Here is a 24425-nt window from a genome sequence, read left to right as displayed (position 1 = left end):
GAGAGAGAGCAAATAGAGGAAGAAGAGAGAGAGCAAATAGAGGAAGAAGAGAGAGAGCAAATAGAGGAAGAAGAGAGAGAGCAAATAGAGGAAGAAGAGAGAGAGCAAATAGAGGAAGAAGAGAGAGCAAATAGAGGAAGAAGAGAGAGAGCAGATAGAGGAAGAAGAGAGAGCAGATAGATGAAGAAGAGAGAGAGCAGATAGTTGAGAGGGAGAGGGAGCAGGCAGACTCTGGAGTCACACAGCATGCAAGAGGATACTGCAAGACAGACCACAGCTCCCAACATGCAAATTGGCATATAGCAAATCTGAATTCCAAATAGGTTATAGTGCACTACTTCTGTCTGCAGTCCTATCTATTCCTTAGGACATTACATTAGTGAACTAGACCTGGGACATTACATTAGTGAACTAGACCTGGGACATTACATTAGTGAACTAGACCTGGGCGACATTACATTAGTGAACTAGACCTGGGCGACATTACATTAGTGAACGAGACCTGGGCGACATTACATTAGTGAACTAGACCTGGGCGACAATACATTGGTGAACTAGACCTGGGCGACATTACATTGGTGAACTAGACCTGGGCGACATTACATTAGTGAACTAGACCTGGGCGACAATACATTGGTGAACTAGACCTGGGCGACATTACATTGGTGAACTAGACCTGGGCGACATTACATTGGTGAACTAGACCTGGGCGACAATACATTGGTGAACTAGACCTGGGCGACAATACATTAGTGAACTAGACCTGGACGACATTACATTGGTGAACTAGACCTGGGCGACATTGACAAAAATCCATATCGCGATAAATTGCCTGAATTAATGCGATAACGATAAATAGAACAATAAGTTAATAACAGTAATGAGTTTGATGGTTGTAGCCATCAATTGTCCCGTTAACAATCACCCATATTAGCAAATTTATTTCATTTCCAAACTTCACATTTCTCTAGTACAGGTTACTTCTCGTAATTAACAATATCAGCATAATCCATGCAATAAATGATTGGTATGGTCGGTGTCGATAATTAGATTTAGCATCAGCAACTCCGAGCATGCTCATCTCTCCCAGTCCCCTGACTTTAGCTCTCCCCAACTGACCCTTACAGTGGAAACAGTCAGAGCTTCTCTCATAGTCCTACAATCCTACCATAGTGAGTATTCACTCTTCACTATGCTTAACCATTAGCAGGAGATGACATGTAATGCCTAAGGACTTATAAAATCATACTTTCCATATCTCTACTGTATATTCACTACCGGTCAAAAGTTTTAGAACACCAACTCATTCATGGGATTTTCTTTATTTTCAAAATTGTAGAATAATAGTGAAGACATCAAAACTATGAAATAACACATATGGAATCATGTTGTAACCCAAAAAGTGTATTTATTTAAGATTTAAGATATTTAAGATTCTTCAAATAGCCACCCTTTGCCTTGACAGCTTTGCACACGCTTGGCATTCTCTCAACCAGCTTCACCTGGAATGCTTTTCCAACAGTCTTGAAGTTCCCACATATTGCTGAGCACTTGTCGGCTGCTTTTCCTTCACTCTGCGGTCCGACTCATCCCAAACCATCTCAATTGGGTTGAGGTACAGGGATTGTGGACACCGGGTCATCTGATGCAGTGCTCTCCATCACTCTCCTTCTTAGCCCTTACACAGCCTGAAGGTGTGTTGGGCCATTGTCCTGTTGATAAACAAATGATAGTGGGACTAAGCGCAAACCAGATGGGATGGCGTATCGCTGCGGTAGCAATGCTGGTTAAGTGTGCCTTGAATTCTAAATGAATCCCAGTGCCGCCAGCCAAGCACCCCCACACCATAACACCACCTTTATCATCATTAGTCATTTAGGTCAACATTGGATCATTCAGAGATCCTCACTGAACTTCTGGAGAGAGTTTGCTGCACTGAAAGTAAAGGGGCTGAATAATTTTGCACGCCCAATTTTTCAGTTTTTGATTTGTTAAAAAAGTTTGAAATATCCAATAAATGTCGTTCCACTTCATGATTGTGTCCCACTTGTTGTTGATTCTTCACAAAAAAATACAGTTTTATATCTTTATGTTTGAAGCCTGAAATGTGGCAAAAGGTCGCAAAGTTCAAGGGGGCCGAATACTTTCGCAAGGCACTGTACCTTGTCACAACAACTGATTGGCTCAAACACATTATGAAAGAAAGAAATTCCACAAATTAACTTTTAAACAAGGCATACCTGTTAATTGAAATGCATTCCAGGTGACTACCTCATGAAGCTGGTTGTGAGAATGCCAAGAGTGTGCAAAGCTGTCATGGCAAAAGGTGGCTATTTGAAAAATGTGACAAAATATATTTTGATATGTTCATCACTTTTTTGGTTACTACATGATTCCATATGTGTTATTTCAGTGTTGATGTCTTCACTATTATTCTACAATGTAGAAAATAGTTTTAAAAAATAAAGAAAAACCCTTGAACGAGTAGTAGGTGTTCTAAAACTTTTGACCGGTAGTGTAGACATAATGCAAATATTTACAGTGTGATGTGCCAAGCGGCAAACCTGTAAAAATACATTTGTACATTTATTTACAGATCCCAGGGCAACAGACAACAGATTCTATTACACTTGGATCATTAACCTCTCCCATTGTCTAGCCTATACTGTATATAGATATGACTTTCCTCCTGGAGTAGGGTGGGCTTTCTCATTGTACTGTCTACCGGCTAGATATCCCTTACCACAGGACTAGGGTGGGAGGTCTAACTGAGTCTGTTGTCATCAGTTTCCACTAGTTGAGGAGAGTCTGAGGAGAGCTCTGGTCAGGGTGCCTACTTCTCACTCAGACATGCAGCATGCAGACAAACAGAGAAACCAGCTTCAGCCCTTCCCACAGCTACTTCAGGACACATGCAGTAGGCTTACGCATACACACGTTAACACACATGTACAGTGGCAAAAATATGTGAACCCTTTGGAAATACCTGGATTTCTGCATAAATTGCATAAATACGTTTTCATGTCTTTATTGAACACACAGCATAAACATTCACAGTGCAGGGTGGAAAAAGTATGTGAACCCTTGGATTTAATAACTGGTTCACCCTCCTTTGGCAGCAACAACCTCAACCAAACGTTTTCTGTAGTTGTGGATCAGATCTGCACAACAGTCAGGAGGAATTTTGGATCATTCATCTTTACAAAACGGTTTCAGTTCAGCAATATTCTTGATGTCTGTTGTGAACCGCTCGAGGTCATGCCACAGCATCTCAATCGGGTTGAGGTCAGGACCAGAAGGTGTATTTGTCTGTTGAAGCCATTCTGTTGATTTACTTCTGTGTTTTGGGTTGTTGTCCTGTTGCATCACCCAACTTCTGTCGAGCTTCAATTGGTGGACAGATAGCCTTACAGTCTCCTGCAAAATGTCTTGATAAACTTGGGAATTCATTTTTCTGTCGATGATAGCAAGCTGTCCAGGACCAGAGGCAGCAAAGCAGCCCCAAACCATGATGCTCCCTTCACCATACTTTACAGTTGGGATGAGGTTCTGATGTTGGTGTGCTGTGCCATTTTTACCTCTCCACACATAATGTGTGTGTTCCTTCCAAACAACTCAACTGTAGTTTCATCTGTCCACAGAATATTTTGTCAGAAGTGCTGTGGAACATCCAGGTGCACTTTTGCAAACTTCAGACGTGCAGCAGTGTTTTCTTTGGACAGCAGTGGCTTCTTCTGTGGTGTCCTCCCATGAACACCATTCTTGTTTAGCGTTTTACGTATCGTAGACTCGTCAACAGAGATGTTAGCATGTACCAGCATGTACCAGGGATTTCTGTAAATCTTTATCTGACACTCTAGGATTCTTCTTAACCTCATTGAGCATTTTGCGCTGTGCTCTTGCAGTCATCTTTGCAGGACGGCCACTCCTAGGGAGAGTAGCAACAGTGCTGAACTTTCTCCATTTATAGACAAGTTGTCCTACCGTGGACTGATGAACATTAAGGCTTTTAGGGATACTTATGTAACCCTTTCCAGCTTTATGTAGGTCAACAATTCTTAATCTCAGGTCTTATGTTCGAGGCATGGTTCACATCAGGCAATGTTTCTTGTGAATAGCAAACTCAGATTTTGTGAGTGTTTTTTATAGGGCAAGGCAGCTCTAACCAACATCTCCAATCTCATCTCATTGATTGGACTCCAGTTTAGCTGACTCCTGACTCCAATTAGCTTTTGGAGAAGTCATTAGCTTAGGGGTTCACATACTTTTTCCAACCTACACTGTGAATGTTTAAAATATGTATTCAATATAGACAAGAAAAATATAATAATTTGTTTGTTATTAGTTTAAGCACATAATGTTTGACTATTGTTCTGACTTAGATGAAGATCAGATCAAATTTGATGACCAGTTTATCAAGAAATCCAGGTAATTCCAAAGGGTTCATATACTTTTTCTTGCCACTGTACACACACAGATTACATTGCCTAGGCTAATTCCACTAGTGTGCCGACAAAGTGGCGACACACTGTGACAAAGACATGCTGTGTCCTCTATGGTTATCTAGAGGGATCTGTAGAGGGTAGAAGCTGTTGTCTCATACACAGACACACAGTCACATTCTACAGCTTTGCTGATCACAGCTCTGACATCATGCAGTGATTAAGGGGCATAAGCAGAAGTTGGCCCTAACTACTGAGACCGGGTCAGATGATGTAATGGTAAAGGTTAGGATATGGGGATAGGATCTGACCCTAGATCTGGAGCTATAAAGAGACTAGCGGTTAGAATCAGCACGGTTAGCTGTATGTACGGACCGACCTGTCAGAGGGAGAGAAGGACAGGCGGTCTTCATACACCTCTCCCTCTAACCCCAGGCTGCTCCAACTACTGCTGTTCCCATTGCTGCAAGAGACAAGACCATTGCTCAACCCTGGCAGCTAACACTGGGCACACACAAACACACAGTCTGAGGTATTGGAAACACAAAGGTCTCCCTAAGCAAGTCTCTCTTACCTGGCAAAAACAAGTCATCCATTATTAATGTTGTCCATATCAAATGTGAGGCTTGGTCCTGAAAGAACTTTCAATCAAAGCAACAACTGATGACTGCTAATTATGTGAGATCACTGCATTCTCCACCAGGACATCCATCACAACACAACATCTATCACTGTAATTAGTCCCCATTACCAGGCTGGCTGGTACCTGCTCTGGTATGTAGAGAATGATGTGGAAATCTAAAAATAACTCCATCTATGTCAATTAGCTCATTAATGACCCAGCTAAGATAGAAGTGTCTCTTGAGCTGTGGTTTGTGAGAGTGGTATGCTGAAAGGTCGTTAAAAGTTTGAATACTTTTCAAATGGAGCCGTTCCTTTCCTGGGTTATTTTGTTGACAAATGGGAGATGGTTAGATACGTCTTTTGAAGGGAGAGAGGCTAATGAATTACACATGGATGGACTTTGTTCCTGTGGAAAGGGCCTGGGGCAGAGAAAGAGACAGGCTGCTACAGACACAACCTTTAGAAAATATTATGATACTTTCACTAGGCTGTTGGCCAAAGTAACTAGCTGATCTCCTTACACAGTCTCCTTTTCACTATCTGGGGAGAGAAGTGTACATGTGTACTGGGTCTGTAAAATAGAGATAGCAGGCTGAGACTTGGAATGTCAAGAACTCTACTCTACCCTGAGACTATAGACTGGTGAGACCATGTCACTCTCAGAGCATTACACCAGATTCACACCAACAAGTGTGTGTGTGTGTGTGTCTATCAGAAAGGAAAAGCCAGTTCTCTTAAAGCTTGACATTATCCTTATGCAGTTACTCTGACATGATGACTCCTTGCTGTCCCCAGTCCACCTGGCCATGCTGCTGTTCCAGTTTCAACTGACCTGAGCCCTAGGACCATGCCCCAGGACTACCTGACATGATGACTCCTTGCTGTCCCCAGTCCACCTGGCCATGCTGCTGCTCCAGTTTCAACTTCCACCTGACTGTGCTGCTGCTCCAGTTTCAACTGTTCTGCCTTATTATTATTCGACCATGCTGGTCATTTATGAACATCTTGGCCATGTTCTGTTATAATCTCCACCCGGCACAGCCAGAAGAGGACTGGCCACCCTACATAGCCTGGTTCCTCTCTAGGTTTCTTCCTAGGTTTTGGCCTTTCTAGGGAGTTTTTCCTAGCCACCGTGCTTCTACACCTGCATTGCTTGCTGTTTGGGGTTTTAGGCTGGGTTTCTGTACAGCACTTTGAGATATCAGCTGATGTACGAAGGGCTATATAAATACATTTGATTTGATTTGATTTACTCAAACAATCTCAGCAGAACTCTGCATTTAACAGCCATTTAAAATCTATAACATTGACACGAGGAGAGACTATATTTGCTCAAATCAAAGTTAATCGTTTCATGGCAGGGGAAGGTACTAGATCCCTCAAACTCAACTCTGGACCTCAAAGCCAGTTCCATTGTGTTTTTTAAATCGTTCTCCTCTAACCAGGCACTGATTTAGACCTGGTTAGAGTGTAATAGCACTATTCTAGAGGTTCCCAAATGATACATTCTGCTGTCAGTGACCTAGTGACTTCATATCCTCCAGAGGCCTGCTAACGTCAGCCTGACAGGCAACATGGAGGAACCTGCCCTTTACCGATCTCAACTCAGTCTCACAGGATCAAAACAGCTAATCACTAAATCACCACAGTCACCTTAAAACAACATGGGAAACACCATTTGACCTCTCAACTGAAAAATACATCTATTTCTCATTGGCAGTGGAGCCAAAACGGTGATGACTGACTTGCATTCATTAGTTTCAGCATTCATTTAAGTCTAGGCTGAATGCCACAACCATAGTCGAAAGCTCTACTACTCATATCTATCTATCTGTGGACATTGAATATGGGTTAGAATCAGTCGCTGGTGTGAGAGAGACAACAGTGCTCAAAGACAATACAGAAGTGTTTCAAGAGGTGAATCATTAGTCAGCTAATCTAGACTAGAAACATTTAATTTAGCCTTCAGAGGAACTAAAAGAATAGAGCAGAATAGTTTGAGACTACATGATGTTCGGTGTGTTCTCTACCTGTCACTGAGGTGCAGGAAGCTGCTGGTCTCGTCAGGGTGTTCGTCCTCGAAGCTGAGGCGGGACCAGCTGCCCAGGCTGTCATCTCCCACACTCAGACTGAGCTGCTGGGACACAGAGGACTCTGTGGCCTCCCTGCCTGGGAAACTACTACAGGGACAGGGGAGGGAACCAGACGCATTAATAAATCAGTTTTATACACAGAAATACAAATTCGTAACAGTATCAACATAGGGACTCAGAGAATAGTTAGTTATCAAGATGGTGAAACCCTTCTTGGCTCCTTTACTATGTTTGTGTAATCTGGTCAAATACGGAAATAAAAAAAATTTGGACTCACTCTACAATGAATTGCCCAATATGGTGCGTCACAAGAACTTGCCTTAACTATTACTAACCATTGCAGTTAACCCATAAGGAAACCCAAGTGAACAGTCATGTAAAGTTACAGGAATTGTCTCTGCATGTGGTTGTACTCTGCAACATTAGAGCTGGTCACAGAGTGGTGGTGTTGTGTCTTAAAAAGTGTAAAAAAGGAGAGCCACACACAATAGGAGCTCAGATGCAATCATTTAACCTAATAACCAACGTTGACAGACAATCTGTCTTCATCAGGGTATAATGACAAACACTGCGTGTCACTAGTTTATATAGTGTCAAAGGAAACACACAGGTGTCTGTAATCATGGATATATTTGGTTTGATTCCATTGGTTGATTTATAGATAAATAGAACATATAAAATGCATGAATGAATAACATACGATCATAGGTACCATTTGGCTACATAGGCCTATAAATATTTACAATGGATAGTAGAATCACAGTAATCACAAGAATGGCTTCAAATCAAAGTCTACGTTGAGAGTGAAGGGAACAAGGCTCTGTAAGTTAAAGATCCAGGCAGCCTCTCGTTTTAACAATACATTGTCACGGTCACCCCCTCTCACAGGGTGATGTGTTCGGTGCCGAAATAGCGAAGGTTTGCTTCCAAAAAGTGGGCCGCAACAGGGTACGTTGAGTTTTTTCACCTAATGGTGCTACGATGCACCGAGATTCATACTTTTAATTCGCGCTTCGTTTTACCCAAATCATGTTTACCACAAGGACACGTACAATGGCAACAAAAAGTACAGTGCCTTGCGAAAGTATTCGGCCCCCTTGAACTTTGCGACCTTTCGCCACATTTCATGTGACAAACACTGCGTGTCACTAGTTTATATAGTGTCAAAGGAAACACACAGGTGTCTGTAATCATGGATAGATTTGGTTTGATTCCATTGGTTGATTTATGTGGCAAAAGGTCGCAAAGTTCAAGGGGGCCGAATACTTTCGCAAGGCACTGTATGTGACCCTTTAGAATGACCTGGATTTCTGCAGGAATTAGTCAGAAAATGTGTTCTGATCTTCATCCATCTAAGTCACAACAAAAGACAAAAACAGTCTGCTTAAACTAATAACACACAAACAATTATACGTTTTCATGTCTTTATGGAACACACCGTGTAAACATTCATAGTGCAGGGTGGGAAAAGTACGTGATTGGATTTAATAACTGGTTCACCCTCCTTTGGCAGCAATAACCAAATGTTTTCTGTAGTTGTGGATCAGATCTGCACGACGGTCAGGAGGAATTTTGGACCATTCCTCTTTACAAAACGGTTTCAGTTCAGCAATATTCTTGATGTCTGGTGTGAACCGCTCGAGGTCATGCCACAGCATTTTAAAATCGGGTTGAGGTCAGGACTCTGACTGTGCCACCCAGAAGGTGTATTTTCGTCTGTTGAAGCCATTCTGTTGATTTACTTCTGTGTTTTGGGTTGTTGTCCTGTTGCATCACCCAACTTCTGTCGAGCTTCAATTGGTGGACAGATAGCCTTACAGTCTCCTGCAAAATGTCTTGATAAACTTGGGAATTCATTTTTCTGTCGATGATAGCAAGCTGTCCAGGACCAGAGGCAGCAAAGCAGCCCCAAACCATAATGCTCCCTTCACCATACTTTACAGTTGGGATGAGGTTCTGATGTTGGTGTGCTGTGCCATTTTTACCTCTCCACACATAATGTGTGTGTTCCTTCCAAACAACTCAACTGTAGTTTCATCTGTCCACAGAATATTTTGTCAGAAGTGCTGTGGAACATCCAGGTGCACTTTTGCAAACTTCAGACGTGCAGCAGTGTTTTCTTTGGACAGCGGTGGCTTCTTCTGTGGTGTCCTCCCATGAAAACTATTCTTGTTTAGCGTTTTACGTATCGTAGACTTGTCAACAGAGATGTTAGCATGTACCAGCATGTACCAGGGATTTCTGTAAATCTTTATCTGACACTCTAGGATTCTTCATAACCTCAATGAGCATTTTGCGCTATGCTCTTGCAGTCATCTTTGCAGGACGGCCACTCCTAGGGAGAGTAGCAACAGTGCTGAACTTTCTCCATTTATAGACATGTTGTCCTACCGTGAACTGATGAACATCAAGGCTTTTAGAGATACTTTTGTAACCCTTTCCAGCTTTATGTAAGTCAACAATTCTTAATCTCAGGTCTTCTGAGATCTCTTCTGTTCGAGGCATGGTTCACATCATCATCTTCTGCACATCTATCACTCCAGTGTTAATGCTAAATTGTAATTATTTCGCCACTATGGCCTATTTATTGCCTTTACCTCCCTAATCTTACTACATTTACACACTGTATATAGTTTTTTATATTGTGTTATTGACTGTACGTTTGTTTATGTGTAACTCTGTTGTTTTTAAATCACACTGCTATGCTTTATCTTGGCCAGGTCGCAGTTGTAAATGAGAACTTGTTCTCAACTAGCCTACCTGGTTAAATAAAGGTGAAATAAAATAAATAATCAAACAAACAAACAATCAGGCAATGTTTCTTGTGAATAGCAAACTCTAATTGTGAGTTTTTTTATAGGGCAGAGCAACTCTAACCAACATCTCCAATCTCGTCTCATTGATTGGACTCCAGTTTTCTTTTTTTACCCCCAAGCCATAACCCCCAAGCCATAAGCCTCCTCCTCTGGCCTGCTCCTCTCCCCGGACTATTTGCATTGCGTGCCCCCCCCCAACCCCTCTTTTACGCTGCTGCTACTCTCCGTTTATCATATATGCATAGTCACTTTAACTATACATTCATGTACATACTACCTCCATTGGGGCGACCAACCAGTGCTCCCGCACATTGGCTAACCGGGCTATCTGCATTGTGTCCCACCACCTCCTCTTTTTACGCTTCTGCTACTCTCTGTTCATCATATTTGCATAGTCACTTTAACCATATCTACATATACATACTACCTCAAATCAGTCTGACAAACCGGTGTCTGTATGTAGCCTCGCTACATTTATAGCCTTGCTACTTTTATAGCCTCGCTACAGTTATTTTTCATTGTCTTTTTACTGTTGTTTTATTTCTTTACTTACCCATTGTTCACCTAACACCTTTTTTTGCACTATTGGTTAGAGCCTGTAAGTAAGCATTTCACTGTAATACACCTGTTGTATTCAGCATTTCACTGTAATACACCTGTTGTATTCAGCATTTCACTGTAATACACCTGTTGTATTCAGCATTTCACTGTAATACACCTGTTGTATTCAGCATTTCACTGTAATACACCTGTTGTATTCAGCATTTCACTGTAATACACCTGTTGTATTCAGCATTTCACTGTAATACACCTGTTGTATTCAGCATTTCACTGTAATACACCTGTTGTATTCAGCGCACGTGACAAATACACTTTGATTTGATGTTAGCTGTTAGCATTTGGAGAAGTCATTAGCTTAGGGGTTCACATACTTTTTACAACCTACACTGTGAATGTTTAAATTGTATATTCAATAGACAAGAAAAATACAATAATGTTTGTTATTAGTTTAAACACCGTGTTTGTCTATTGTTGTGACTAAGCTGAAGATCAAATCAAATTGTATGACTAATTTATGCAGAAATCCAGGTAATTCCAAAGGGTTCACATACTTTTTCTTGCCACTGTATAAGATAAATAACTGCCTTAGTGGAGCATGTGACAACGCCTTTGGTATGGATCGGTTTCCCTGTTTGAGGGTGTTTGAAGGATCTACATTTGTAAGTGCCTTTGCATTGAGCATAGCCATTACACTTGTAGTTTCCATCTGGGAGAGGTGCAAATAGACCTTGTGCAGGGGTATTGTGGAGTGGTAAATCAGAGTGTACCAATTGGTCTCTGAGATTTCTGCCCAGCGAGAATACGATCAAGGGAGGGTCTGAAAATACATTACCGATACGGTCATCGGATCTTAGAATGTGCCAACGTTTGAATGATTCCCTTAATTTGTTCAGAGCACTTTGAATAGCAGGTAGTAAGAACGCAAGAATGCTTCTTTTTGCCAGACTGTCCTTGAGAGATCATGTCTCGATTTGTTTTGGATTTTTCTCAATGACAGTAATAATCTGATCAAATTCTTTTGATTGGACAGAATTGGCTGTAGGGCAAACTGTTTTTCAAGGGAAGCGGGTGACAGCTATCAACCCTCGACAAACTGTTAGGATCAGTAGGTTTCCTGTAAAGATCAGTGTATAGAAGATCAAGAAACTGATTTGACATGTCTCAGATTGCACGTATAATAAATCTCAGGTGCTCAGAATAAGAGTTAGTAAAAGCATGGAATGCCTGGAGCTGTTTAGCATCACCCCTCCATAGAACAGAAATATCATCAGTGTACCGTTTCCACATAATAATGTTAGGCAAGAAAACATTTTTGAGAAGATTCTGAATAAAGATATCATTTAGAAACATGAAGTAGTTGTGTGTGAGTACTATTTCAGACAATGTTATAATGCATGCACCGGAAGGTAGTTATGTTCCATGGTTTCAATACTGGTGTTGTCACAGTGTACCTGAGGTTGGTGGTCTGGCGTGTGTTGGATAGTGCTGATGTCATGATCTCGGCGGTCAGGCTCTCGGCGAAGCTGTACCCGTCGTGTCCGATACCGCTGTCGGCGTTCAGGCTGGTGTTGCTCAGCTCGCGCTTGGCCCCCTCCATCGCCGTAGTGACCATCTCCTCTGCGAACACGGCCCTGCGGTCCAGATTGATGTGGATCTCAGGGATCTCCATGCCGCACACCCCCACATCCCCTTCCAGCCTCCTCCTCTGGCCTGCTCCTCCCCCGAGGAGGTGCTGCCTGTTGGGCCGTGAGCAGAACAGACACTCCCTGACCTGGAATAACAAACAACATGCATACTCAAAGACTGTACCAAAAAACAAAAAATGGTGGGTGCTAGATCCCCATAGAAAAAAGAGACTTCCTGACCTGGCAGTATCGGCAGGTTGTTTCCCCTAGTGCAGAGCCCACTGCTCGCCTCTCAGAGTGGAGGTGTCTGTATGGACCCTGCAGGGCTGGGCTTCCTGCCGAGGCCAGGCCCATCTCCAACGTGTCGTCCACTATGTTCCTGGCATAGTGTTCCAGGACCTGCAGAGACAAACGCTGGGAATTAGAGCAAGCTGATGTGATGCTACAATGAATCAGACTTCTTCATTCAATGTCTCCATGTTAACAGTATCTTTCCCTACTAAAATATAAATATTAAATAAACCAAACTAACCTCCATGACTCCACTGCTGTAGCCACCGTCGTACAGGCTGCCTGTGCTGTGGTACTGCCTGCTATTCCCCTCCTTGTACAGCAGGGGGCATGAGAAGGAGTTCCTGATCAGGCGCTCTGCCATGTCCTCCAGCTTGGACTTCTTATACAGACACGAGTCAGTCCGGGACTTGGGTAGTCGGACCGACGGCACACAGAGCTTGCGTGTGACGTCACAGGTGATGTTGCACGCCAACGACTCTGCGAAGTTCACCAGCTCCATGTACTCCCTCTGGCTCCCATCATCAACGTCTCTGGAAGGAGATCCCACTCTCCCTGCTTCGTCCCTGGGTACGAATGGCTCGGCATTGGGTCCCCTGCAGCCATTCTGCTGGAGCCTCCTGGAGGAGTGGTGCCTGGAGGGTCTCTTCTTCATGTTGCGGGCAGCATGGGCCAGGCCCAGTTTGATGGAGCGGTAGGCCAGACGGCTGGCATACTGATCCAGGACCAGCTCCCTGCTGCCTCCCTCTTTCTTTAGCACCCTGATGAGGTAGCCAGCGTACTCATCTGTCACACTCTCACAGCTGGGGTAGTCAGAGGATAGGCCAGAGCTGGGGGTAGAGGTGGATGGGTGGAGGACAGACGAGAGGTCACTGGACCACAGTTCAGCCAGACGACCCACCCTGCAGTCCCTGCTGTGTTCACTGGGCTGGGGTTGGTGGTGGTGAGGGCATTCTCCCAACTGCTCCTGGCTGCCTTGTGTGAGCGCACTGTGGCGACACTGTCCTGACCACATTATCCTCTTCACGTCGCTGATCACCTCTCCCGCCACCTCGCCAGCGTATATCCACAGCGTGTTCAGGGTCTGCGCTGAGAACTGGGCCATGCTGTCTCTCCTCTCCTCCCTGCCCTCCACCGTCCTTCTACCTCCATCCTCCACTCCTCCCAGGGTGTCTATCTCTGTCGCCATGGAGACGATGTGGCACGCCAGGCGCTCTGCGTAATGGAGGGCTCCCTTGTCGGCCATCTTGTGTCCTCCATCCAAGAAGTTGAGCTCTGGCTGCATGCGGCTTCCTGTCTCAGTTACAGAGTTAACCCCTTCTACTCCACCCTCTTCTTCTTCCTCCTCCTCCTCCTCCTCGTTCCCATCTGCCTCCTCAGACAGAGACCTCATCAGTTTGAGCATGAAGTCAGCCTTGTCTGTCTCAGACGTGAATTCTTTGGGCCCGGGCCCTGGCTGGTAGTGTGGGGTGGGAGGAGGGGTGGCGGTGGAGAACTCCTTGGCCAGCTTCTCTTTTAGCTTCTTGGAGAACTGCTTGATCTGTTTCTCCTGGGACACCTCGCTGGGCTGCTGGGGGGTCGAGGGGGGTGTACCAGGGGTCCTGTTGGAGTTGTGACCAGGAATGGGAACCATCTCCTCGCAGGTGGTCATCTTCCTGCCTCCCCAGCCTCCAATCTCCAAACCTGGCACCTCTAGAGTGTTCATCATCACAGGCAGGGTCTCAGCAACTGCTCTGCTGGCCTTGGAGCCTGACTCAGAGTTCACTCCTCCTGGGGTCTGAAAGGGAGGGTGGAGAGAGTAGAGGGAGGTCTGGTCAGTGACACTACCCTCCTGTCCGGATGGAGGTCCCCGACCCACTATGGTCTTAGAAAGGAAGTCAGCACAGTCCTCCACCTTCTTCTTCATCTTCGTGGCAGTCATCAGTTCACATGCTTCACTCACTATCATATCCACCATGTTGCCAGAGAAGTTGTGAAAGCGGGTCTTTGACAGCAGGTCAGTTTGTGTGGCAGCAGTAGCATCAGAGGAGGTTGTGGTTACCACTCTGTTCTCTGAGCTGCAGCTCCTCTTGGGGCTGGTCTGAGCCAGGCTGGTCTTACACTGGCAGATCTCCTCTGAGTCGTGGAGGTGGGAGATGGCCTGGCCTGCCTGGGGGACCGGTACACAGCTGGCCATTCCAGACACACAGAACAGCGCCTTCTTCACCGTACAGCCATCTTCGCCTGATGGACCTGGGCCTTCCTCGGCTGGGTTAACGTGGAAAGCCTGGTGGCCTGCGGCGGTACTGCAGGTGGTTTGTGTGTCGACAGCGCTGACATAGCAGATGTTGTTCACAGAGACACTGATGGCTGCCTGGGTACTGAAGGCAACATCAGCCTGGGACAGTTCTATGAAGGCCTCCTGGAGGACAGACTCTGAGAGGTCCGAGGCATAGGAAGACACCACTTCCTCATCGTCGTCCTCCCCCACCCCGAAGGACCAATCGCTGGGGGTGAGGGGGGTGGAGGGATGGGAGAACTGACACACTTCCATCATCCCCTCAAACACCAGCTCCTCTGCCAGGTCAGCGGCAAACTGTGTCACCGTGCTGTTGAACATCTGCTTCTTTACCATCAGGAAGTCTTTCAGAGCCCCTGACACCGCCTCTCCCACCAGGAACCCAGCCAGCCCGTTGATGGCCCGTTCCTTCAGGACGTAGGCGTGGCGCATGCCGATTTCCTGGAAGGCCATCTGGAAGACAGACGAGGTGAGTCTGGCGGCCAGGTGGCAGAGCGTGGTGGTGCAGGAGGACATTCCCTTCTGCAGGTCTCTCAGAGCGCTGCCCAGACTCATCTCTACCAAGTCTGTAGCAAACCTCTGGATGCCGTCCTTCAGAGACTGGGGCTTCTGCTGCAGCTTGGAGACAGTCACCGTCTCCTGGATCTCAGACAGCTTCATGACGTGTCCAGACTGGTTCTGGAACTCCTTGTGACAGACACAGCTCAGGTTCTTGTTGTCGTTGAGGTCCACGGGAGACTGGTATCCACACACGGAGCCCAGGATCTCCTTGGACAAACTGCTGGCAAAGTCTGAGTAGGTTTTGTAGAGGGTACAAAGGTCCTGGGGTTTCCGTAGCTCTGACACGTCTCCTACCTCTCCCTCGGTCTTCCAGAAGAAATCCAGAGCTCCTCCGTCTCCCAAAGGGCTGAAGGCTGAGGAGCTGACAGGGCTGAAGAGAAGACCTCCACTCTCCTCACAGGAGGTCCGGGCCGGCCGGGGGGAGTCAGGGGATCCGAAGGGAGAGCCAGGGGGAAGGGGGCTTCTGAGCGGGGTGGGTTTCTTCACATTGGCCGGTAGGGTGCGCTGGTCGAACCGGTGGGGGTTCATAGTGGAACAGCTTCGGGACACTTTATTGGACCCCGACTTGCCAGTACCAGCCTCAGAGTACTTCTTCTTCTGGTCTAGGCCAGTGGGAGAAATGGAAGATGTCGGGTCTAGAGGCAGAGTGAGTGTACAGCTCTCTGAGCTCAGTTCGTCTAGATCATCAAACTGGTCAAAGCTGTCGAAGAACTCGCTGACCTCAGAGTCAGAGTCCTCCACCCTGTCTGTTGGTCCCCCGGGGATCTGAGGGATGTCCAGTGTCGCTTTGAGACTCTTCTGGTAGCCAACCTCATCTAGAAAGATGATTGGACTAGGGCTTGAGCCATCCGATTCCTCTGATTCGCTGACAGGTCGCGTGGGGGAGGGGAGCTGGGATCTTGGGCTGTAGAGGGTCCACTGGGACTCTGCTCCTCTGGAGTGCTGTACGGTAATGGACACCTCTGGGGGAGACCTGCGATTGGTTAAGGACTTCCTGGGGGCAGAGCTGATTATGATCCTGGAACCTGATAGATCCTTGTTTCTCTTGTGGGCGGGGACAGTCTGGGAGGCCACATCACGCTGGTTTCCATGGAGATAAGAGCCATTGGCTAGGGAAAGAGACAAGAGGGATAGAGAGCAGTGGGAAACGAGGATGATTATGCAACAGTAAATGAACACATCAAGCTCTATTGAACATCCCGCTACATAGTTGTGATGAACCTACAGTTGTCGTCTTCCTCCTCCAGGTGTTCCAGAGCGGTGACAAAGTCGTCTTCGATGGACGACACAGACTGGTTGGTGTTATCGTCCTCGGGCTGGCAGGACTCAGCCGTGCCCTTGTGGAGGGCCTGGAGCTCCAGGGCATAGCGGACCCCCGCAGCGTAACGCCCCAGAAGGCCCACCAGCACACCAACAATGGCCTGGCTGGGGCTGGGTCTCAGAACACACACCGCCTTCAGCCAGCACTGCTGCTGTGGAGGAGAGAGAAAAGACGCAGTTTGCTGGCTGCCTTGTTGATTCTTACTGCAAAGGGACAATCAGCTCTTTGAGGAATAAAACAACTCGAACACTTGCCACTGGTAAACAGAGTCTGCAGACTGTCAGTGCCTGCCATGTCCGGGAGTGCATCAGACCAAAGCGTTCTAATCATCTGAGTGTATCTGGATATGTAAACTCACAGGAATTCACACAGGTGTTTTCTATTCTTCTGTATGTGTCTTACAGAGAGAGGGGCTCTACTGGGACAGCCCTGTTATGTCTGCATGTCTGATTGTGGTCTGATGTGTTGTTGTATATGCAGAATATAACACTCTGTACCACTTCTATCTTGGCCACCGTGGGTAGAGGGGCTGAGTTTTAGTTGTTGCCTTTCTGTTTATCTGCCTGTCACACACACTGTAACCACACATATGTCTGCATGTCTGTCAGTCACAAACAATGTAACCACAAAGCTGCAGAGCCAGACTGAACACTAGCAGACGCAAGGCAAGACAACGTGGCAATCACTGGTGAAAACAAGCAGCCACACTATCCCAGAAATCTGTACACCTGGTTCTGGCCAACAGGGTGAAAACACAGAATCTCTCAGACCTTTGCACACAGCTTAAGGAAGGTCCAATGAATCAGCTTGGAAACTACAGTACCAGTCAAAAATGTTGACACCTACTCATTCAAGGGTTTGTCTTTATTTGTACTATTTTCTACATTGTAGAATAATAGTGAAGACATCAACACTATGAAATAACACATGTAGCACCCAAAAAAGTGTTAAACAAATCAAAATCAATTGTATATATTTGAGATTCTTCAAAGTAGCCACGCTTTGGCTTGATGACAGCTTTGCATATTCTTGGCATTCTCTCAACCAGCTTCATGAGGTAGTCACCTGGAATGCATTTCAATTAACAGGTGTGCTTTGTTAAAAGTTCACTTGAGGAATTTCTTTCTTTCATAAGACATGAAGGTCAGTCAACACGGAAAATGTCAAGAACTTTTAAAGTTTCTTCAAGTGCAGTTGCAAAAACCATCAAGAGCTATGATGAAACCACCACAGCAAAGGAAAACCCAGAGTTACCTCTGCTGCAGAGGATAAGTTCAGTAGAGTTAACTGCACCTCAGATTGCAGCCCAGAGTTCAAGTAACAGACACATCTCAACAACTGTTCAGAAGAGACTTCGTGAATCAGGTCTTCATGGCCAAATTGCTGCAAAGAAACCACTACTAAAAGGACACCAATAAGAAGAGACTTGCTTGGGCCAAGAAACATGAGAAATGGACATTAGACCTGTGGAAATCTGTCCTTTGGTCTGATGAGTCCAAATTTGAGATTTTTGTGAGATACAGAGTAGGTGAAGGGATAATCTCTACATGTGTGGTTCCCACCATGAAGCATGGAGGTGGTGTGATGGTGCTTTGCTGGTGACACTGATTTATTTAGAATTCAAGGTACACTTAACCAGCATGGCTACCACAGCATTCTGCAGAGATACACCATCCCATCTGGTTTGCGCTTAGTGGGATGATCATTTGTTTTTTAACAGGACAATGACCCAACACACACCTACAGGCTGTCTAAGTGCAATTTGACCAAGGAAAGTGATGGAGTACTGCATCAGATTACCTGGCCTCCACAATCACCAGACCTCAACCCAATTGAGATGGTTTGGGATGAGTTAGACCGCAGAGTGAAGTAAAAGCAGCCAACAAGTGTTCAGCATATGTGGGAACTCCTTCAAGACTGTTGGAAAACTATTCCTCAAGAAGCTGGTAGAGAGAACGCCAACAGTGTGCAAAGCTGTCTTAAAGGCAAAGGGTAGCTATCTCAAATCTATTATGATTTGTTTAACACTTTTTTGGTTACTACATGATTCCATGTGTTATTTCATAGTGTTGATGTCTTCACTATTATTCTACAATGTAGAAAACAGTAAAAATAAAGAAAAACCCTTGAATGAGTAGATTTGTCCAAACTTTAAGGGTACTGTATATTGAACTCTTATTTACCTGTGAAATACCGTATTTCCTCTGAAGCAGTCTACAGACCCTTTACCTATTAGAAACTTCCTCTCCTGTCATGTTAACCTGAGTAGAAGAGTCCCTCCTGTCGGCTGATCTCCTGCTGTCCTTCAGTAGCAGCACCTCTTCGTTTCTCAGGCTGGTGACGTGGAGAGACCTCAGCAGCTCCGCCAGGTCCCCCGGGAGAGAAGAAAGGGCCTGGGGACAGAACATCACACAAATAACACATTAATAACATCAATTAATAAGACATTAATTGAACTATAGAAGTCAGAGCTGGTGCAGTAACGGTCACCTGTAGAGTTAGATCCTCCCCTTCAGAGTGGCCAGGCAAACACACAAAATGGATCTGAGGGAAGAAAGGGACGTCAGGGAAATTCTGCATATCATGAAGTCATAATCAAAGTGTGGGTGAGAGCTGTGACACATACCTCAGTCAGGCATGGAGTGTCTCTGGTCTGCAGCTCCAATCCCACGCTGCACAGCTCCTTTCTGCTGCTCAGAAGGCTCTTCATACACGGAGTCCCGCCGTCACGCACCGCCTACACACAATTAGAGGTTAACTCAGGTTACACACATGAACGACCTCACACACAGCACCAAGCCTTCAAGAATTATATTAAATCAACCAATCGATCAGTCAATCCGAAGATGGCATTCTGACTCAAACCTCTTTCCTGGAGGCTCTGGTCCTGAGAGGAACTCCTTGGATACGGGCACAGGCGTCCATGGCAACGCAGGCTCAGCGTGACGGACTAGCCACTCACCTGTAGAAGGAGAGAAAGAGGAGAAGGAGAGAGTTGAGATCACGCCAAATATCAAAATGTATCATTCAATTGACTTACTAACAAGTCTCTAAGATAAGAATGAAAAACAGGAGGACGGGCTCATTGTAAAGGCTGGAATGGAATTAATGGAACGGAGTCAAACATACGGAAACCACGTTTGACTCCGTTCCATTGACATCTGCTCCGTGCTTCTACATCTGCATTGCTTGCTGTTTGGGGTTTTAGGCTAGGTTTATGTATAAGCACTCCGCTAATGTAAAAAGGGCTTCATATATCAATTCTTGGATATACAGTGCCTTGCGAAAGTATTCGGCCCCCTTGAACTTTGCGACCTTTTGCCACATTTCAGGCTTCAAAAATAAAGATAAATAAATAAAGATAAATAAAGATTTTTTTTGTGAAGAATCAACAACAAGTGGGACACAATCATGAAGTGGAACGACATTCATTGGATATTTCAAACCTTTTTAACAAATCAAAAACTGAAAAATTGGGCGTGCAAAATTATTCAGCCCCTTTACTTTCTGTGCAACAAACTCTCTCCAGAAGTTCAGTGAGGATCTCTGAATGATCCAATGTTGACCTAAATGACTAATGATGATAAATACAATCCACCTGTGTGTAATCAAGTCTCCGTATAAATGCACCTGCACTGTGATAGTCTCAGAGGTCCGTTAAAAGCGCAGAGAGCATCATGAAGAACAAGGAACACACCAGACAGGTCCGAGATACTGTTGTGAAGAAGTTTAAAGCCGGATTTGGATACAAAAAGATTTCCCAAGCTTTAAACATCCCAAGGAGGACTGTGCAAGCGATAATATTGAAATGGAAGGAGTATCAGACCACTGCAAATCTACCAAGACCTGGCCGTCCCTCTAAACTTTCAGCTCATACAAGGAGAAGACTGATCAGAGATGCAGCCAAGAGGCCCTGCAGAGATCTACAGCTGAGGTGGGAGACTCTGTCCATAGGACAACAATCAGTCGTATATTGCACAAATCTGGCCTTTATGGAAGAGTGGCAAGAAGAAAGACATTTCTTAAAGATATCCATAAAAAGTGTAGTTTAAAGTTTGCCACAAGCCACCTGGGAGACACACCAAACATGTGGAAGAAGGTGCTCTGGTCAGATGAAACCAAAATTGAACTTTTTGGCAACAATGCAAAACGTTATGTTTGGCGTAAAAGCAACAGCTCATCACCCTGAACACACCATCCCCACTGTCAAACATGGTGGTGGCAGCATCATGGTTTGGGCCTGCTTTTCTTCAGCAGGGACAGGGAAGATGGTTAAAATTGATGGGAAGATGGATGGAGCCAAATACAGGACCATTCTGGAAGAAAACCTGATGGAGTCTGCAAAAGACCTGAGACTGGGACGGAGATTTGTCTTCCAACAAGACAATGATCCAAAACATAAAGCAAAATCTACAATGGAATGGTTCAAAAATAAACATATCCAGGTGTTAGAATGGCCAAGTCAAAGTCCAGACCTGAATCCAATCGAGAATCTGTGGAAAGAACTGAAAACTGCTGTTCACAAATGCTCTCCATCCAACCTCACTGAGCTCGAGCTGTTTTGCAAGGAGGAATGGGAAAAAATGTCAGTCTCTCGATGTGCAAAACTGATAGAGACATACCCCAAGCGACTTACAGCTGTAATCGCAGCAAAAGGTGGCGCTACAAAGTATTAACTTAAGGGGGCTGAATAATTTAGCACGCCAAATTTTTCAGTTTTTGATTTGTTAAAAAAGTTTGAAATATCCAATAAATGTCATTCCACTTCATGATTGTGTCCCACTTGTTGTTGATTCTTCACAAAAAAATACAGTTTTATATCTTTATGTTTGAAGCCTGAAATGTGGCAAAAGGTCGCAAAGTTCAAGGGGGCCGAATACTTTCGCAAGGCACTGTATTGCGAGAGGACATCAATGCATTATGTGCCAGTCTAGAATTCAGCCAACGTCAGATTGATGATCCAAGGAAAGAGAACACAGCGCTGAAAGGTACTGTAGACTGTTCATAGCAAGGTGGAGGTGGTGCAAAGGGAGAACAACTTAAAGAAACATTGCTTGATGTACAGTGTCAAGAACTACAGGAAACATATGATCTCTGTAATTGCAAACAAAGGTTTCTGTACTAAATATTAAGTTCTGATTTTCTGATGTATCAAATACTTATGCCATGCAATAAAATGCAAATGAATTACTTTTTTTATTTTTTATCATACAATGTGATATTCTAGATTTTTGTTTTAGATTCTGTCTCTCACAGTTGAAGTGTACCTATGATAAAAATTACAGACCTCTACATGCTTTGTAAGTAGGAAAACCTGCAAAATCGGCAGTGTATCAAATACTTGTTCTCCCCACTGTATGTCAAATAGAGGCACTATGGGCTCAAGTACATCTGCCTCACCAGGCACCCATATTGGTAGGATGTGTGTATATAGACCTCCAGCTCTAAGGTGTCCTATCTGGATGACTTATGTACTGGGTTTGACCAGGCCACAGATACCAACAGAGATGTATTTATCTTGGGTGATTTTAATATAAATTGGAAGGATCACAATAATTTGAATAGAACAAAATGAATGAGATTTGTTTCAAACCACAGTTCTTGGCATATGGTTAATGATCCTACTAGATCATCAACTAAGTTGGGTCATCACTCAGGCACATGCATTGATCTGATTTTCTGTAATATACCATTGCAATGCTTAAAAGTCAGATCAATGCCAGTGGGCTGGACAGACCATAATATTGTGACCATAACCATGAACACCAAGGTTCCAAAGAAACCCCCTAGGATTGTGGTTAAGAGAAATATTAAAACATTTAATCATTAGTTATTTCTAAATGATTTGGCTGCTGTACCCTGGGAGCTGATTTATCTAGAGGATGATTTAAATCACGCTACAGGAATGTTTTATTGATTTGCTCACTGAGGTAATGGATTATCATGTCCCTATAAGAAAGAGTACAGTTGGTGCTCGTCCATCACCATGGATTGATGATGAACTGGGTGAGGCTTTGTCTCAAAGAAATATGGCAAAAGTCTTAGCAGCCAAGTCAAAATTAGAAATTGATGAACAGAATTATAGAACATTACGTAATTATGCAGTTAAATTGAATCGAAAGAAAAAAAGTTATTTTACAACAATGCTTTTATTGATTGTAAAAATGATTCTAAAGAGGTATGGAACACAGTTAAGGGCTTACTTGGTATATCTATCTCATCATGCCCATCTAGTGTGGAGGTTGACGGGAGAATAATAACAAAACCAGTTGATATTGCCAATCATTCTGCAGATGAATGAATTTACTGAGCAACAATGTAAACATACATTCTTCCAAACAAGTTATTGTCCAATGGATTGATGATCATATTATGAGCAATAAGATCTGCTCTTTTAGTCTACAAACGGTGTTACTGGATGTGTTTAACCTATTGAAGTCATTACCTGAAGGTAAATATACAGGTTATGGTCTTATGGACAATTTCTTGCTTCGCTGTGCTTTTCCCCAGATTGCAGTTCCACTGAGATACATATTTAATTGGTCACTCGAAAAGGGGATGTTTGCAAATGTATAGAAGCATGCGAAACTGTGTCCTATTCCGAAAGACAGCAAGAACCCATTACTCCTGCCAATAGTTGACCAATTAGTCTACTCCCTTCACTCAGTAAGATATTGGAGGGTATTGTGAGTAGACAAATATGGGAATACATGGAAAAGAATGATCTGATTACAGCCAATCAGCATGTTTATCGCAAAAACCATTCCACTGCATTGGTTGACATAACTGACCAGTGGCTCAATGCTATGGATAATGGCAAATTTGTAGGTGTACTATTTTTAGATTTCAGTGCAGCATTTGATATAGTGGATCATGAAATAATTTAGACAAAATTAATGCATTATGGTTTTAAGGAGGTAGTGGCCTTAGGCCACTTCTCTATTTAATATATACCAATGACCTTCCCTATGCCTTAGGCCACTTCTCTATTTAATATATACCAATGACCTTCCCTATGCCTTAGGCCACTTCTCTATTTAATATATACCAATGACCTTCCCTATGCCTTAGGCCAGATTGACACTGGCCAACATAAGCTTTCTGTATCGCTGCTAGATGCTACTCTGCATCACAGCGCAACAGCATGATAAAGCAGGTAGTTTCCACTGCCAGCGTAGTGGGAATAGTGAGATACTGTTAGACGATAAGACTGTTCATGCAATCAACACAAAATAGTGAGATAGGCCTACTGATGGATGACAAGACTCCGTTTTTATCCAGTCTTAACACAAACCCTGAGAAACACAGTCATAACAGGAAGTCAGCTGTAGAGGTCAAGAGGTTAGATGTACAACAACAGCACAGCCCTCAGTAAAATAAAGACTGGTGGAGATTAACTGAACTGAGGCACTGAAACAACACTCAGATGAAGTGAAATACATTTAGAGATCAGGTTTCCAGCAGCCTTAGATGTTGGCATAGTAACTATGTATGCCTGACACCCTCCTTCAGACCCAAGGCCTGCATGGATGATCAAACAGCCGTAGAGACAACTGGGGTGTGGACACTAACCCAGGGAAGAACAAATATTTATAGTGAATGAGGAAGAAAGTTTCCCAAGAAATGTGAGCTGTTCTTTGAGGTGCTGTCCAAAGCAGCTGGTTGAGTATGAGTCTAGACGATTAGTCTCTGACAGGATGACTGTCCTCTATGTATGGGAACCAAGCAGCAGAAATAATGGCCAGCCCACTTGCTCACCCCCCCAGGCTGTTCTGCTATCCACTGATCCCAATGAACTAGGAAGTCTAACAGG

The 24425-nt window shown here is 44.4% G+C and overlaps 1 protein-coding gene across 5 annotated transcripts in view; it reads right to left on the bottom strand.

Annotated features, from left to right (window-relative positions):
• The window catches only part of akap11 (A kinase (PRKA) anchor protein 11), a 29180-nt gene that overhangs the window by 2801 nt on the left and 1954 nt on the right, over positions 1-24425 (bottom strand). For 2 of the 5 annotated variants that reach the window (XM_031798424.1, XM_031798428.1), the window contains exons 2-11: positions 19478-19574; positions 19239-19349; positions 19103-19156; positions 18874-19005; positions 16517-16763; positions 12694-16400; positions 12402-12560; positions 11988-12307; positions 7097-7246; positions 4822-4905 (exon numbers count right to left, since the gene is read on the bottom strand). In XM_031798424.1, coding sequence (XP_031654284.1) covers positions 4822-4905; positions 7097-7246; positions 11988-12307; positions 12402-12560; positions 12694-16400; positions 16517-16763; positions 18874-19005; positions 19103-19156; positions 19239-19349; positions 19478-19537 — 5024 coding nt within the window. In that variant the 5' untranslated portion in view covers positions 19538-19574. The remainder of the gene's footprint in view (positions 1-4821; positions 4906-7096; positions 7247-11987; positions 12308-12401; positions 12561-12693; positions 16401-16516; positions 16764-18873; positions 19006-19102; positions 19157-19238; positions 19350-19477; positions 19575-24425) is intronic. The other 3 variants (XM_031798436.1, XM_031798439.1, XM_031798431.1) reach the window with 2 other exon arrangements.

The sequence above is a fragment of the Oncorhynchus kisutch genome, linkage group LG2 (genome assembly GCF_002021735.2).
Source record: "Oncorhynchus kisutch isolate 150728-3 linkage group LG2, Okis_V2, whole genome shotgun sequence".
Classification (NCBI taxonomy): Eukaryota; Metazoa; Chordata; class Actinopteri; order Salmoniformes; family Salmonidae; genus Oncorhynchus; species Oncorhynchus kisutch.
This window is presented reverse-complemented; position numbering and strand designations above follow the sequence as displayed.